Source organism: Equus caballus, chromosome 11 (assembly GCF_041296265.1).
Source record: "Equus caballus isolate H_3958 breed thoroughbred chromosome 11, TB-T2T, whole genome shotgun sequence".
NCBI classification, from domain to species: Eukaryota; Metazoa; Chordata; class Mammalia; order Perissodactyla; family Equidae; genus Equus; species Equus caballus.
In genome coordinates this window covers 20094669-20108672 of record NC_091694.1, presented here as the reverse complement: position 1 = coordinate 20108672, position 14004 = coordinate 20094669, and the positions used below count along the sequence as shown (strand labels likewise).

The window sequence follows — 14004 nt, the reverse complement described above, 5'->3', positions numbered from 1 at the left end:
GTTCTGATCAACTCCACCTGCCTGACTACTCCAAATGCCTCCTCTCAGAGGTACATGTGACGTGTTGATAACTATAATGTTGTTATAGAGCACCTGGCTACCGCACAGTTGGGCTTTCTGTGGATCGAGGTGCGGTTCCTAAAGTATAGGACAACTCTCCCTATAAACCAGAAAGCGCATTAAATAGGGCTTTGTGATCTAACACCAGTGTTATAAGGAATATGTCTGAGTGTTTTTTTATAAGCTTTCTAATATGATAGGGTTACCTATTTCCAATCTCCCCCATTACACTCAGCTTCCTATAGCTCTCCATGGCATCTCCTCATTGTAGGTACTCAGTCAATGATACTTAATGACTGTCTTCGTCCGTCTGAATGGTAAATTAGCTGTGAGCAGGGACTAGAACCAAGGCTCTAAAATTACCCACGGAGTGACTCAGCAAATAGATGCTGAGCAAAGATCATAAAATGTTGGCGTTAGGTCCACACTTTTCAGGAGGAGAAAGGCTTAGGGAGGGAAGAATTTTGCTTAAGATAACAGTGTTTGGCCAATATTACAAACCTCTTTCTGATGTGTTTTGTTCTGGATTTAGCAGGTCCTCAGAGGCACAACAATCAGCTATGAGGGAAGGGGAGCGGTTAGAAGGCTGGCTCCCGTGCTGCTCTAACACAGCTTCCAGCTCGGCCATCTTCTGCTGAAGCTTTATCAGGTTATCTTGCATGGTATCCCTCTGCTGCAAACACAAGAAATGACACCAAGAAAGTTGCACTCTTTTAGAAACTTGCCAGAAAGCAAGAATATGTCACAACAATTAATTTTAGTATGGGAATTAAAATCATCTAGTATGGAATTATGAGTTCTGGTTGAACACCTTTTAATCCAAGCATATTCATGCAATTAATGCCCATGGAATTATTTCAGAATGTTAGAGGAGGAAAAAAAATTCCTCAAACTCTCCCAAATAGACTTGCTTTATTGTGATGTCCTTTTGAAAATAGTTATTTTCTTTTAAAGCTAAGGAGTGAAAAAGAATTATGGTACTTAAACACTTTTGATATTTAAAATTAGCATGATTCTGTTAACATTTCACACAGGCTGTGTTTCAAAGATTTGGTATTGTGGAACTCACAAGAGACTTTGGTTAGTCTATATAAAAATGTCTGATTTCTGGTTTGTGAGGACTCTTCCTTTTCTGGGAGTCTCTGAACATTTAGTTTCTAACGGAAACAGTAAAGAGCTAATTCATTAATTTATCTATTTGTTCATTCAACAGCTACTTGTTGACCATCTCTTAGATGCCAGGCACTGTCCTAGTGTTGGGCATACAGTTCTCATGGTTCTGCCTTTCTGGATGGGGACAGGGTACCTGGAGATCACAGAGCAGGACCTGCTAGAGGGAAGGATCCAACAGAAAGAGCCCTAGGAAAGCCTGTGAGAGCAGCTGTTGTTTTCAATTCAAGATAATGGGCTCTTCTAGCTTATGGGGCTCCTGAGGTTTATTTCTCCATTTTAAGAAAAACTCTGCTAAATCTAAGGGTTTTGATAAGCAAAGTATTTGGTAAGTAAGGAGCTTTCCAAAACATACACTTCTTCATTACTTTTAGAAGGAGCATCAGTGGTTGCCAGCAAACCCAGGGGAAACACAGATTGTTTCACCCTCCGTTTCTTCTTCTTCTGATCCTTGAAAATGACTTGGCCCTCTACTAAAAACACCACGTACTTTCTCCTGCTACACTGAGTTCAGTTTTCAGGAGGTTTTTATGAGCAGAAAACGTATTCCCAGTTTCACAAAGGCTTCCACTGCTACCCTGAGACTGCTTTGCTGCCAAAGTCTGCAGCAGCGCCATTGCCACCACGTGGTGCTTGTGAGTAGTTCCTTCACTGATCAAACCCTAGCCAAAGGCTTGCCTCAGTAAATCTGGAATGACACCACACAGATTTCCAATAAGCTTCAGAAGCTGTTTTAGGCACTACTGTCAGGAACATCACATCTAACCTCTACATAGCTGTTCAACAGGTTAGAAAATCCAAAAATAGTAATGGGAGAATTATAGTTAGATAACTTTCCTTTGGGTTTCCCAGAGGAATTACTTTATAACTTAGACAAATTCCCCTGTAGGCAATCGGCCAGATACACTTGGGAGACCAAACCCAAATTGGTGACCAAGTTTTCTTGATTCTAATTCTTAAGTCTTTCTTGAATTAGCCCTCCTCTTCTTTTCTATTCCCACCATGCTACTCTGATCTCTACTTTTAATACAGCTACATTACTGTGGAAGTTCCCTAAAAGCCATGTTTATCATGTCTCTTTCTTCCATAAGGACCTTGGCGGTATGCCACTGCTCAGATAATAAGTTAATACTTTCTGAACACTATATAATTAGCACTCATTATTGCCCTCAGGATAAAGTCCAAATTCCTAAGCATAGCATTCAAAAAGCCCTTCACAGCCCCATCTTATCTCTTATTTCTCCCCAAAACTACCCATATGCTCTGTTTTCCAGTCACTCAGGACAACTCTGTGCTTTGTGGGCATTTCATGCCTCTGTGCCTTTGCCTCGATTGCTGCCTCCCTTCTCTTTCCAACCTGGAAAAATTCTTCTCATCTTTCAAAGCCCAGCTCAAATGTCTCCTTTGGAAGTCCTCACCAATACATCCCGTCAGAACAGGGGATCCCTCACTACTTCATTTATACTGCTCATGCGTTAGTATACTAAAGTGGAATATATGACCCTCCTTGATGGGAGGAATCTTTCCTTAATCATTTTTGTATCCCCAATGCCTAGCAGACAGTAAGTACTCAGTAAATGTTTAATGCAGAAATGAGTTACCAAATGAATATAGTTAATCAGTCTTTGATAAAAAACAGATGCTAATGATACCAAATTAGGATTTCTCTGTCTCTTATATATACTTCTCCTCAGTTCTGTATAACAGAGAGGGAAAGATCCCACTTCATTCTGCCTGTCTGTGCTACTCTAGATTCAAGTTAGCCCTAATATCTGACTAGCTCTGTTTTGAGTAGATGCTTGATAAAAACACTTTGCAAAATGAATCTTGAACAAATAGACATATCTCTGGGAATAAGATCAGGAATATAAAAAACAAGGAGGTAGTTTATTGAATGTTAAATATAACAGAATATGGCTAAGGCAGATGGAATCAGAAACTGCTGATCAGGAACACTCCAACCTACTTTAAAACACAAAGGACAAAAAGGTGAAAGGCATATTGACAGAGCCCCAAATCCATTCCCAGAAAGAATCATAGGAATTGGAAACAGAGAAAAGGCCTCCTAAGTCTTTTCATTAATTTAGTCACCATGGCAATCCTGCAGAAGTGGAGAATACTGGTGAGAACTCAGGTACAGAACAGGCAGTCATCTCAAAGGTTTTCTCCTGACTCCAGCAGGCTAGAGGGATTTGCTCTGCATAGAAAATGGGCAGTAGAAGACAAGCCCTCTCTCTTTGTAGTCCTCATAGCAATGCCAAGATTTAGAATATTTTAAAACTGGATACCACCCAGTGTGGGCAAAGGTTCAGGAAAATGGGAACTACCAAGTACCAGAGAGGCTGAAAGAGCACAGATTGGTTCAGGGTTCGTCAGTTAGGATCCCAAGTGCGGACACGGCACCGCTTGGCAACCCATGCTGTGGTAGGCGTCCCATATATAAAGTAGAGGAAGATGGGCACGGATGTTAGCTCAGGGCCAGGCTTCCTCAGCAAAAAGAGGAGGATTGGCAGGAGATGTTAGCTCAGGGCTAATCTTCCTCAAAAAAAAAAAAAGACCAAAAATTCCAGTCCCAGGAATTTATACTAAGGAAATCATTGGGGATGTGGGCAAATTTTTAGCTATCAATATACTACTCCAGTGCTGTGCAAAATAGCAAACTGTGTCTCTGACTCTGATTGAATAAATCATGGTATATCCTAAAAATAAAGTCATTGAAGAAAACTTAATGACATAGCAAAAACTACATTACAATGTAAGTATGTAGAGTATTATCTGAATATCTTTAAAGATAAGGTATACACATATACCCCAGTGCACATACAGGAAGAGTGGAAGAATATATACCAATAAGTTAATAGGAATTTTGTCTAGATAACTCATAGAATTTAATTTTTTAAATAGTTAATATAAGCACTTGGTATAAAATTCAAGGTGCAAAAGGATATTCAGAGAAAAGTAAGGCTTCCTTCTTCCTCTTCTCTTCAGTCATCTATTTCCCCACCTGAAGGCCAATTATTACCCGTCTTCTGTGTATCTTTCCAGAAATAAATGCTAAAATTTACCAAACTATCCTCTTTGGATGACTTTATAAATTGTGATAAAATTTACCATTTTTAAGTATATAGTCAGTGGCATTAAATATTTTCACATTGTTGCCAACCATCATCACTATCTCTCTCCAGAACTTTTCCATCATCCCAAACTGAAATTCTGTCCCCAATAAACAGTAACTCCCCATCTCGTCCCCCCGACCCAAGTACTATTCTACTTTCTATATCTACGGATTTGACTATTCTAGGTACCTCTTATAAGTGGAATCATAATATTTGTCCTGTAGTGTCTGGCTTATTTCACTTAACAAGGTTTTCAAGATTCATCCATGGATAATTTTTCTTTATCTGTATTTTCTAAGTTTTCTATGATGCACATGTATAACTTTAGAAGACTATCAGGCCTTTCTCAGTTTTATCTATCCTGGCACTTCAGGAAGTTCAGAAAAAATGTCATTCACTTGCTGGCAGCTGAAGATGCATTTAAGATTTAGATGAGAAAAAGAAGTCGTGGCAGGATGATTCAAGGCAGTCCAGGATTCTTCACTTTAAGAATGTGCCTATTACAGTTCAGAGAAGATAAGTAAATTGCCTAGAGTAACACGGCCAGGTATAGAGCTCTCACCACTATTACCACCAGCAATCACTGTGTGCACATTCTGAAAAAAATAAGCTGACATGAGCCTGAATTTTTGAATATGAGAACTTGGAAAATTTTGGTGCCACTTCTACAATATAAAAATTAGGAGACAGAGCCAGGTTCTACGAGGAGGTAACATTAATTTTTAAATGTTATGATAGAGAACACTTTTTCTGGTAGACTATTCTCCCTAGAGTGATGAAACATTCATGTTACCAAATGTTGTAGATATGACAAAACTGCAATCCCCTTCAAAAGTCACCAAAACATTGGTCTTGACCAATGGGTACAGGAAATAAAATTGTGTACATTCCTTCTGAAGAAAAAAGAGGACTTATAGGCACTAAAGAACAAACAACCAGCAGATTCAAAAAGAAAAGATGGAAAGAAATATCAACAAAACAGTGAAAGGCTACAAAGTCTCTAATAGGAAGAGAACTCTGTAGGCTCCAATTTGGCACTGAGAATAAACACACCTCTCTCTTTGATACAGTAGTGCTTTTGTATATGTTTTTGCTATAGGGCAAATGGGTTTTGAAGATTTAGCTTATTCATTAAATTCAGTATTTTGTGTTCTGCAGTGAGCTACGTGGTATATGTATATGTATATGTATGTGTATGTGTATGTGTATGTGTGTGTGTGTGTGTACGCAATAAAAAGTAGCATAAGTTCCATCCAGATGCTTACAATCTAATTTGAGGAGACAAGGTACCACACACAACTGTTACACCATTAATTCTAAAGGATGATATAAGCAAATGTAAGAATGCGGAATGCATATTACTGAATGCAGAGGACACCAGAAGCACACATCCACACATGCTTTTTACCTGAGTGGTTAAAATATCACTCTGAGAGGAGAGCCCTGAACAGTCTTCCGAGAGATTTGTTTCACTCACATACCCGGACGCTACTTCATCTGGAATGATAATAAAGATGGATTCTGATGTAAAAACAGACAGCAAATACTGCAACTTGCTGCATCTGTTTCTTCCCATTGGCAGGACAAATTTCACTTTCATGTCACAGAAAATGATTACCATCCTTGTTTTGGGACACCTGGATTTCTTAGAAATCATAACAATGAAAACCAGAAGCAAGTCCACCAAGAATCCGGGCATTAAATCTCATTCAAATAGAAAAGGTGTTCTAACTGAATGAAGGACTTTTGAGGAAAAGCACCTTAGGAGGAAAATGTTTAAAGTTTAAGAAGCAGTTACTTTACTTGTACTTGGAAAATCGTAAAACGTGCTGCTCCCCAAAAGGTATAAACATTTAGCTCATTTCTATAAAATAGACGGGGGCAAACATGAAAACCTGGTTCCAATACCTAAGATTGAATCCACACTCTGCTCTTCGTGGTGACTATCCTCTTCCAGGCCAGGTTCCCGTTCGTCATCATCTGAAACCAATTCCTTGTCACTCACAACTTCGTGGTTTTCAGATTGTTCCCTCACTTGTTTGGAAGGAGGATCAAACATCAAGACAGGCTCCTGGGTGTTCGTATTAGCAGGCAAGTCTTCCAACGCACTGCACTGGGAAGAAAATAAGCTACCGGAACATCTCGCTTCCTCACTCAGGTGATGTTCCTGGCATGCCTCTGCCAACGCCACCTGGTGACTGCAGTCATCTAAGCTATTCTGCAATGATACTAGGCTCTCCTCTGTTTTCTTAGACAGACCTTCCGTGGCAGCAGCATGGCTGGTAGATTGAGAAGGTAGATTGGTTACTTTACCAAATAGTAAGTGTTGGAAGCAGGGAAGCTCTTCATCCTCACTAGACGTGTTCTCTTCTGAGGACTCTAATTTCCTGGCCCGTCTTTGGTGACCCTGAGCCAAACACGTACGGCCTATAGGGCTAGGACTCCTTCTGAACTTTCCTTTCTGGACGCTTTTGCTAAAAACGGCAGATCTTTCCTTAACGCCACTTTCAGCAAAGCTGATATTTTCCTTTATTTCGTCATCATTTAACAGGTCATCAGGTGTCTCAGAACAAACCTGAGAAGCACAACTACTTCCCATAGGTTGTTCTAGGTTATCTGAAATTAGACACGGAGAAAAGTCTGCGTTAACAGCCTGAACTACTTCCTTTTCTCCTTGCCTTTTTATTTCCAGATGTTTACAATTACTTATAGGAAGACTTTGCTTATAGACTTCAGGTTGCATAAGACCTAATCTGAGAATAGCATTTAATTTAGGTCCTCTGTTTCTGCCTAGTTCTGCTTGAATGTGTTCACCACTGGAACCTACTTCATTAATACTAGAGCCTACTTCATTAATACTGCTTGAGCTGACTTCTTTCAATGTGCTTTCTCTAATGTTATTTTGGCTAATTGTGCTCACTGTACTTTGAACAATGCTCTCATTTCCCATTGCTCTTTCAGGTGACAGTGACTGTTCCTCAAGCTTTCCCTCTGGCAGGTTTTTCTGACATACAGTTTTAACAGATGACCTGATGGGAGAAAGTGATGGTATATAATATGGGTTTTGTGAAATTCCATGTTTATTTGCAGTAATAAGTTCAGTTTCGTTGCCTCTGAACTGAGATGACTGACAAAGCCTAGAGGCTTCTTTTGTGCTACATTTGACATAGTCACCTGGCTTCTTATCTTTCTGACAAATCACAGGAAAGCCCACAGTTGTGTGAACTGACTGCACATTCTTGATTTTAGACTCTTTCTTTCCCTCCTTTCCTTCTTTTTGTCCACATTTAAGAGTGACTTTTGGACTTCGTTTCCTTAAGGACCTGGAGTGGGCACTGACTGTTGCACACTTCTTTTCTGGACTTCCTGGATTTGAAAACAGAGCAAATGACTGACGCTTTGAAACCTTGAACATATTCTGTAGATACTGCGTATCAAATTCACTCTCTTCCATTTCTATGCTTGTCTCCTGAGTGTGGTTAACTTCACGTCTCAATGGATCCTTAACGCCCTGTGTATCATTTCTAGTATCCTTAGAACAATCATGGGTAAGTTCCTTGGGGTTTTCAATTGCTGCGCATAGATTTGCACATTGATTTGGTGCTGTTTTTGCCTTCCCTAGGGTGTCAGCTTCCAGCAGTGAGATACTATCCTGAGTCCCATAATCAGTATCAGGTACCAATGAAATACCGGAACTCTCTACAGATCTTTCAGCTTGCAAACATTTTCCTCCACTTAATATCAGATCTTTGGGGTCTTTGGCACTATTAGACAGTCGATTTGCTCCTAGGTTCTGTTCTATTTCTTCTCTTTGAAGGCTAGGATTGACAAACTCATGAAGTTTATTAGAACTTGAACAGTTAGTAAAAAAACCAGGTATGTTTGTTAATTTTAGCTCTGGAAAAGCATCACTGGCAAGTCTTTTATTTATTTGTTCATTTGGCTTGTTACTCTTTTTGGCTCCAGTGGCAGGTTCTTTATCTTCCATGAGTTGAAGCTTTTTGCTGTGTCTGACCGGCATTTGGTCAGAATTTTTTTTCTTCATCTCTTCACTACTAGAACAACTATCGATTTGTAGTTCAGTATGATTAGGTGGGCTTGGATTTTTACTGACTACTAGTTCAAGTGCATGAATCTGCTTGGTACAAGACTTCCTCCTCAGCCTATTCTTCTTAGGTGCTTTTGAACTGTGGATATTTAATTCCAGTTCCAGATTGCCTATGCTGCTGCTTATAGGTTCAGCTTTAGTTCTGAAAGCAGATTCTGTCTCCAATGATTCTGTTAGGTTAGCGTTTTTCTCATTCTGAACATAATCGCCTTTTGTTTCATTCCCATGACCATTAGGAATAATATTCATCACATGACTGTTCTGCTCTATTTGGTCAGTTCCCTCAATTATCTTTTCAGGAGTCTTTTGGACAACTGCCAAATCTACTTTCTTGATAAAATCCTCAGGATGAAGGCCTGATGACGTTCTCCTTTTATGCTTCACTCTATTTGTGAGTGAACGCTCTTGTGTAATCTGAGGTTCTATAGCAGATGCCCCTATAATTAGATCTTCAGTTATGTGGCTCAAGTTAGGGAAGCTTGCCTTCCTCCGATAGGTTTTCCCAAATATTCTATCTTCAATATTATTCTCTACTGGTTTGGAGCGGACTCTTTCACTTTCACATATTAAAGCACTAGAAGGATCACCGGCCATTAAGTCTATTTTCTCTGAAGAACCAGAATATCCACGTACTTCATTTGGAACTTCTACTGCACCAGCTACTTCTGTATTTGATTCAGGCCCTCCGTCACATGAGTCATCAGAAGTTAACATTTCCTCACTTCTGGAAAACCACTCATTAACTTTCTGTATGCTACTATTCAGTGTTATCCAAGGAACATCTTGGGAGTCTCTAGGACTGTCAGAGCGTGGAGGTTTCTGCTTATTCAGTTCTTCTCTCCCATACAGCGGATCAGCATTCAGAACTAGCTTTTCCTCTGAGTTGGGGGCCTGCCTATCATTACATGTTTCCTTACTTTCAGCCCGTCTGCTCTGTTGGCTCTTTGCTAAGCCAGGCTGTTTGCTTTTATTACAGAATTCAGCCTTTTCTACATTCATTCTGTCTTTAGTGAGTAATAAACTGCTGTTCTCATGCTGCAATGAGCTGGCATGAGTATTTGTGCCACATGGCTCCACATGCAAGTTTGAAACAGAAATACCCTGATACTTTTCTGGATGCTTCTCAGCTGCATGCTTCTCAGTGGTGGTCAAATCTTTATTACTGGATTGATGATGTTCAATATTTGTTATGGCCTTCTCAGAAAACTCACAAGCAGCTGAAAGTATACAAAAACAACAAGGTGCTTAAAAAGTGAATTATCATTGAAAAATATGAACTTAATACAACTTAAGGGTGGAAATGAAGCAACTCACTATTTTTAGAGAAACTAACCTCATAAACTACCAAGTATACTGAAGATGTAGCTCACACTCTTTCGCTTAATTCCTATTTATCTAGATTCTCATTATTTCCACTCAAGATAATTAAAATTTTAACTTCAGAATTCTCCCTACTCATAAACCACATCTCTTACTTTCCTAACCTCTAACAGTGAATTAAAAGCAAACTGTTTGGGCATCAGACATACAGTACTCTGTTCTATCTTCACACTCATCCTCCCTATATTTAAATACCAGTATGCAAAAGATGAAGCACAAACATATCAATTAAAAATAAAAGGCAACAACCAGTCACACAGGGTACTATTATAATCACATCAGTCTAGTGCCATTGAAATAGATCAGGCTGTACCATGACATCTGAGAAAGAATGATATTCTAGCTCTGCCAAGAGATGTGAATTATAAATGTCCCAAATGGTCTTCAGAATAATCTAATTACAGTACTGCAACTAACCATTCTTTCTTCACTACCTGTTAAGTTGAGAAGATTTGCCATTACCCTTTTTTGTAGGATTCAAACTGGCTTCAGCCCTGGCTCCTTGAGGAGTGATTTGTAACAATTCGTGGTCTCCCAAACTATGGAGAAAAGACAGAAGCCTTAATGAGAAACACTAGTTATATGCCCACAGAGTTGTCAAATGAGCAAGATGAAGCATTCTAGGGCTGCAATAAGCGGATCAATTTGATTCACTTTTTGAAATCTATTCTCTCCTTTAGTAACTTCTAGTCAAAATGGAATGGTCAAAGACTCAGGACACACAGTCACAAAAATCACAGCAGTAGTGTGGAACATTGCTTTATGGACACACAAATGAGAACCAAAATTTAAATGACAGCTAGAAGACAAAGACAAAAGACAGTAAAGAAAAACCCAACAAAACTTAAAAGTATATCTAAATAAAGGGAACACTGGGATGGAGGAGACATTCCAGTGGAGGCAAAGAATGCACCACTTGCCAACACTGCCTTCTGCGCTTCTTTTCAGGCTAAAAACCATTTCCTTCTAATTCAAAGATTAGGAAAAAGCCATCTGCAAATAAAATCTGATTGGCAATGACACCATCATTGTTCAGATAAACCATCACAGATCTCAGGGTCAAACGATAATCCTATGGAAAGTAATTTGACAGGTAACCCAGCTGAGAGTTGTTTGTAGATTATCGTATAATTTATATAGACAAAGTTTGAAGGATAGATGGAATTAAGGAACAGAGGAAGGAAAGAAGTGAAAATAAGAGTCCTCTAATGTTTTCACCTGCCACAATTCCCACTGTGTCAATATTACTGTCCATGAGGAACTAAGCTAGAGCACAACCTGCTACTAGAAGCAAGTCTGTGCGGAGTTCTACTGATATTTTAAGCTCTTACAGACTCTTTAAGAAATCAAATGGGCCAGCCCCATGGCGGAGTGGTTAAGTTCACATGCTCTGCTTCAGCAGCCCAGGGTTAGCCAGTTAGGATCCTGGGCACAGACCTATTCACCACTCATCAAGTCATGCTGTGGTGGCATCCCACATAGAAGAACTAGGATGACCTACAACTAGGATATACAACTATGTACTGGGGCTTTGGGGAGGAAAAAAAAAAAAGAGGAAGACTGGCAACAGATGTTAGCTCATGGACAATCTTCCTCACCAAAAAAAAAAAAAAAGGAACGAAAGAAAGAAATCAAACAAAAAGGGTGTTTTCTCAGCTATAAAATGAGCAGATGATCTTTAAGGTCTACTCCAATGCCATGATTCTAACCTAAAGAAATACCAATCCTTAATATTAACTAAATACAAAAATGCCAGCTTCATAGACAAAAGTCCTCTTTGACTCACCTGCAATAACTTGCCTTATTAACTGTATCTTCAGAAGAATCAGATCCTAAAAAAATTCCCCCAGTACCCCCAAATAATAAATCAATAAAAGGATTTTTATTGAAAAGGTTAAATTAAAAAAATGTACTTTTTGCAAAACAGATATTCATTCAAGAAATATTTACTGAGCACCCACTCTATGGCAGTAGTGATACACGTCAGGCAATACAGAGAAGTGGTTACAAGCACAGACTCTGAAGTCAGAATTCCTAGAAATTTCTTAACCTCTCTGTGCCTTAATTTCCTCATCTGTAAAATAAGTATAACAGTAACAAACTCAGTAGTTTGTCATGCGCCGTAAACGAATTAAAAAGTAAAGCACAACAGCGCATGGATTACAGTTAAGTGCTCCTAAATATTCACCCTTAATTATTTTGATTATTTTTATGACACAACATGTGTCATCTATGAACTTAGGATCTTAAGAGGAGAAAAGACATACAGATAAGTTCAAGAGAATCCAGTAAGTGCTGTAGAAAACATATAGTGGTACTTGGGAGCCCAAAAGAAGGGCACTATTTTCAATTATAAATATATTGTATAAGATAAGACAATTAGAAAGACTTATTTGAACGGAGCTCAGCTCTTCTTTTTTTTCTTTCCTTCAAAGATTTTATTTTTTTCCTTTTTCTCCCCAAAACCCCCCAGTACATAGTCATATACTCTTCGTTGTGGGTCCCTCCAGTTTTGGCATGTGGGACGCTGCCTCAGCGTGGTCCGATGAGCAGTGCCATGTCCGCACCCAGGACTGGAACCAACGAAACACTGGGCCGCCTGCAGCGGAGTGCGCGAACTTAACCACTCGGCCACGGGGCCAGCCCCTCAGCTCTTCTTAAAAGTCTTTCTAGAGGCTGGCCTGGTGGCGCAGCGGTTAAGTGCACACGTTCTGCTTCGGTGGCCCGGGGTTTGCCAGTTCGGATCCCGGGTGTGGACATGGCACCGCTTGGCAAAAGCCGTGCTGTGGTAGGTGTCCCACATATAAAGGAGAGGAAGATGGACATAGATGTTAGCTCAGGGCCAGTCTTCCTCAGCAAAACGAGGAGGATTGGCAGAAGATGTTAGCTCAGGACTAATCTTCCTAAAAAAAATAAAATAAAAAAGTCTTTCTAGTCTAGGGACCGGCACCGTGGCCGAGTGGTTAGGTTTGTGTGCTCTGCTTCGGCAGCCCAGGGTTTCTCCGGTTCGGATCCTGGGTGCGGACATGGCACTGTACTTCAACTACCGCACGTCAAGCCATGCTGAGGCGGCGTACCACATGCCACAACTAGAAGGACCTACAACTAAAAATATACAACTATGTACCAGGGGACTTTGGGGAGAAAAAGGGAAAAAAAAAATCTCAAAAAAAAAAAGTCTTTCTAGTCTAGTACAATTTATCTTGGATCCTGCCAAATGCTGTAGCCAAGTCATCATGTTCTTTCCTATCCCTACTCTCCATCTTTCCAAAATATATTTACACATACTTAAAACCAGACAGCCTTCCTTTTGCTCTCTTTATAAATTATAGTAAGGTTCTTCAAGGTGATAGCTGCATCTTTTACGTTATTTATAACACATCATAAGGCTAGTAAAATTATTTTATTTTCACTCTCCAAAGCTTCCTGCCGTTGTATAAATTACGACCAAGGTTTTTGGTAAAACTGTAAGACAAAGAATCCAGCAACCATTATTCTAAACTTACAAAATCTGAGACTCTTACCCAATTCAATGTAGATAGACTTATTCTGAGGTTGTATCTGTTGCTTTGTCCTCAGAGATCTCACAATTCCAAGGTTAGAGAGGTGGACACTAAGACTGGTTTCCTGCTAAGCAGTAAAGAATGATCAACTAAGTGTTAGCCAGTTCTGTGCTTTTTTTTTTTCCTGAAGGGAAACTTGAGGTCATGGACAAAACAAACAGACCATAATCAATTAGCTAAAATTTATGACACCTGGAAAAAACACTTGGCAAACTACATACCAAAATGTATGAGTTACGTGTGGTTTGAATATTTTTTCCTCTCTCTGTTGTTTTAAATTTTCCTAAACTGAACAGGTATTATCTGTAATTTTTTGAAGTATGAGAAAAGCATATTTGGAAGCTAATACTTGATGTCACAGTATAAAAAGGGAATGAGATTCATTTAGTACACATTTCCAATCACATGATAACAGGGTTGGCAACTAAGAGAAAATAAATTTTAAAAAAGGATGAATGAAAAGAATAAAAACCCAGCAATCTTGAGAATGTTCAATACGAGAAAGAATATTTTAAAACCCAACATTACTCTGATGAAGCTTTCCTTCTTTTTGAGCACTTCAACATCTACTGAAAAATGAATGCTGGTTCCAAGAAAATTATTATTT

General features: G+C 39.3%; 1 protein-coding gene across 32 annotated transcripts in view; it reads right to left on the bottom strand.

The window, feature by feature from the left end:
* The window catches only part of BRCA1 (BRCA1 DNA repair associated), a 55899-nt gene that overhangs the window by 24190 nt on the left and 17705 nt on the right, over positions 1–14004 (bottom strand). For 4 of the 32 annotated variants that reach the window (XM_070227197.1, XM_070227201.1, XM_070227198.1 and 1 more), the window contains exons 7-13: positions 13359–13461; positions 11621–11666; positions 10297–10373; positions 9555–9671; positions 6255–6962; positions 5755–5843; positions 562–733 (exon numbers count right to left, since the gene is read on the bottom strand). In XM_070227197.1, the coding sequence (XP_070083298.1) occupies positions 562–733; positions 5755–5843; positions 6255–6962; positions 9555–9671; positions 10297–10373; positions 11621–11666; positions 13359–13461 (1312 nt within the window). Of the gene's footprint in view, positions 1–561; positions 734–5754; positions 5844–6254; positions 9672–10296; positions 10374–11620; positions 11667–13358; positions 13465–14004 lie in introns of all 32 variants that reach the window. The other 28 variants (XM_023652478.2, XM_070227203.1, XM_070227204.1 and 25 more) reach the window with 13 other exon arrangements.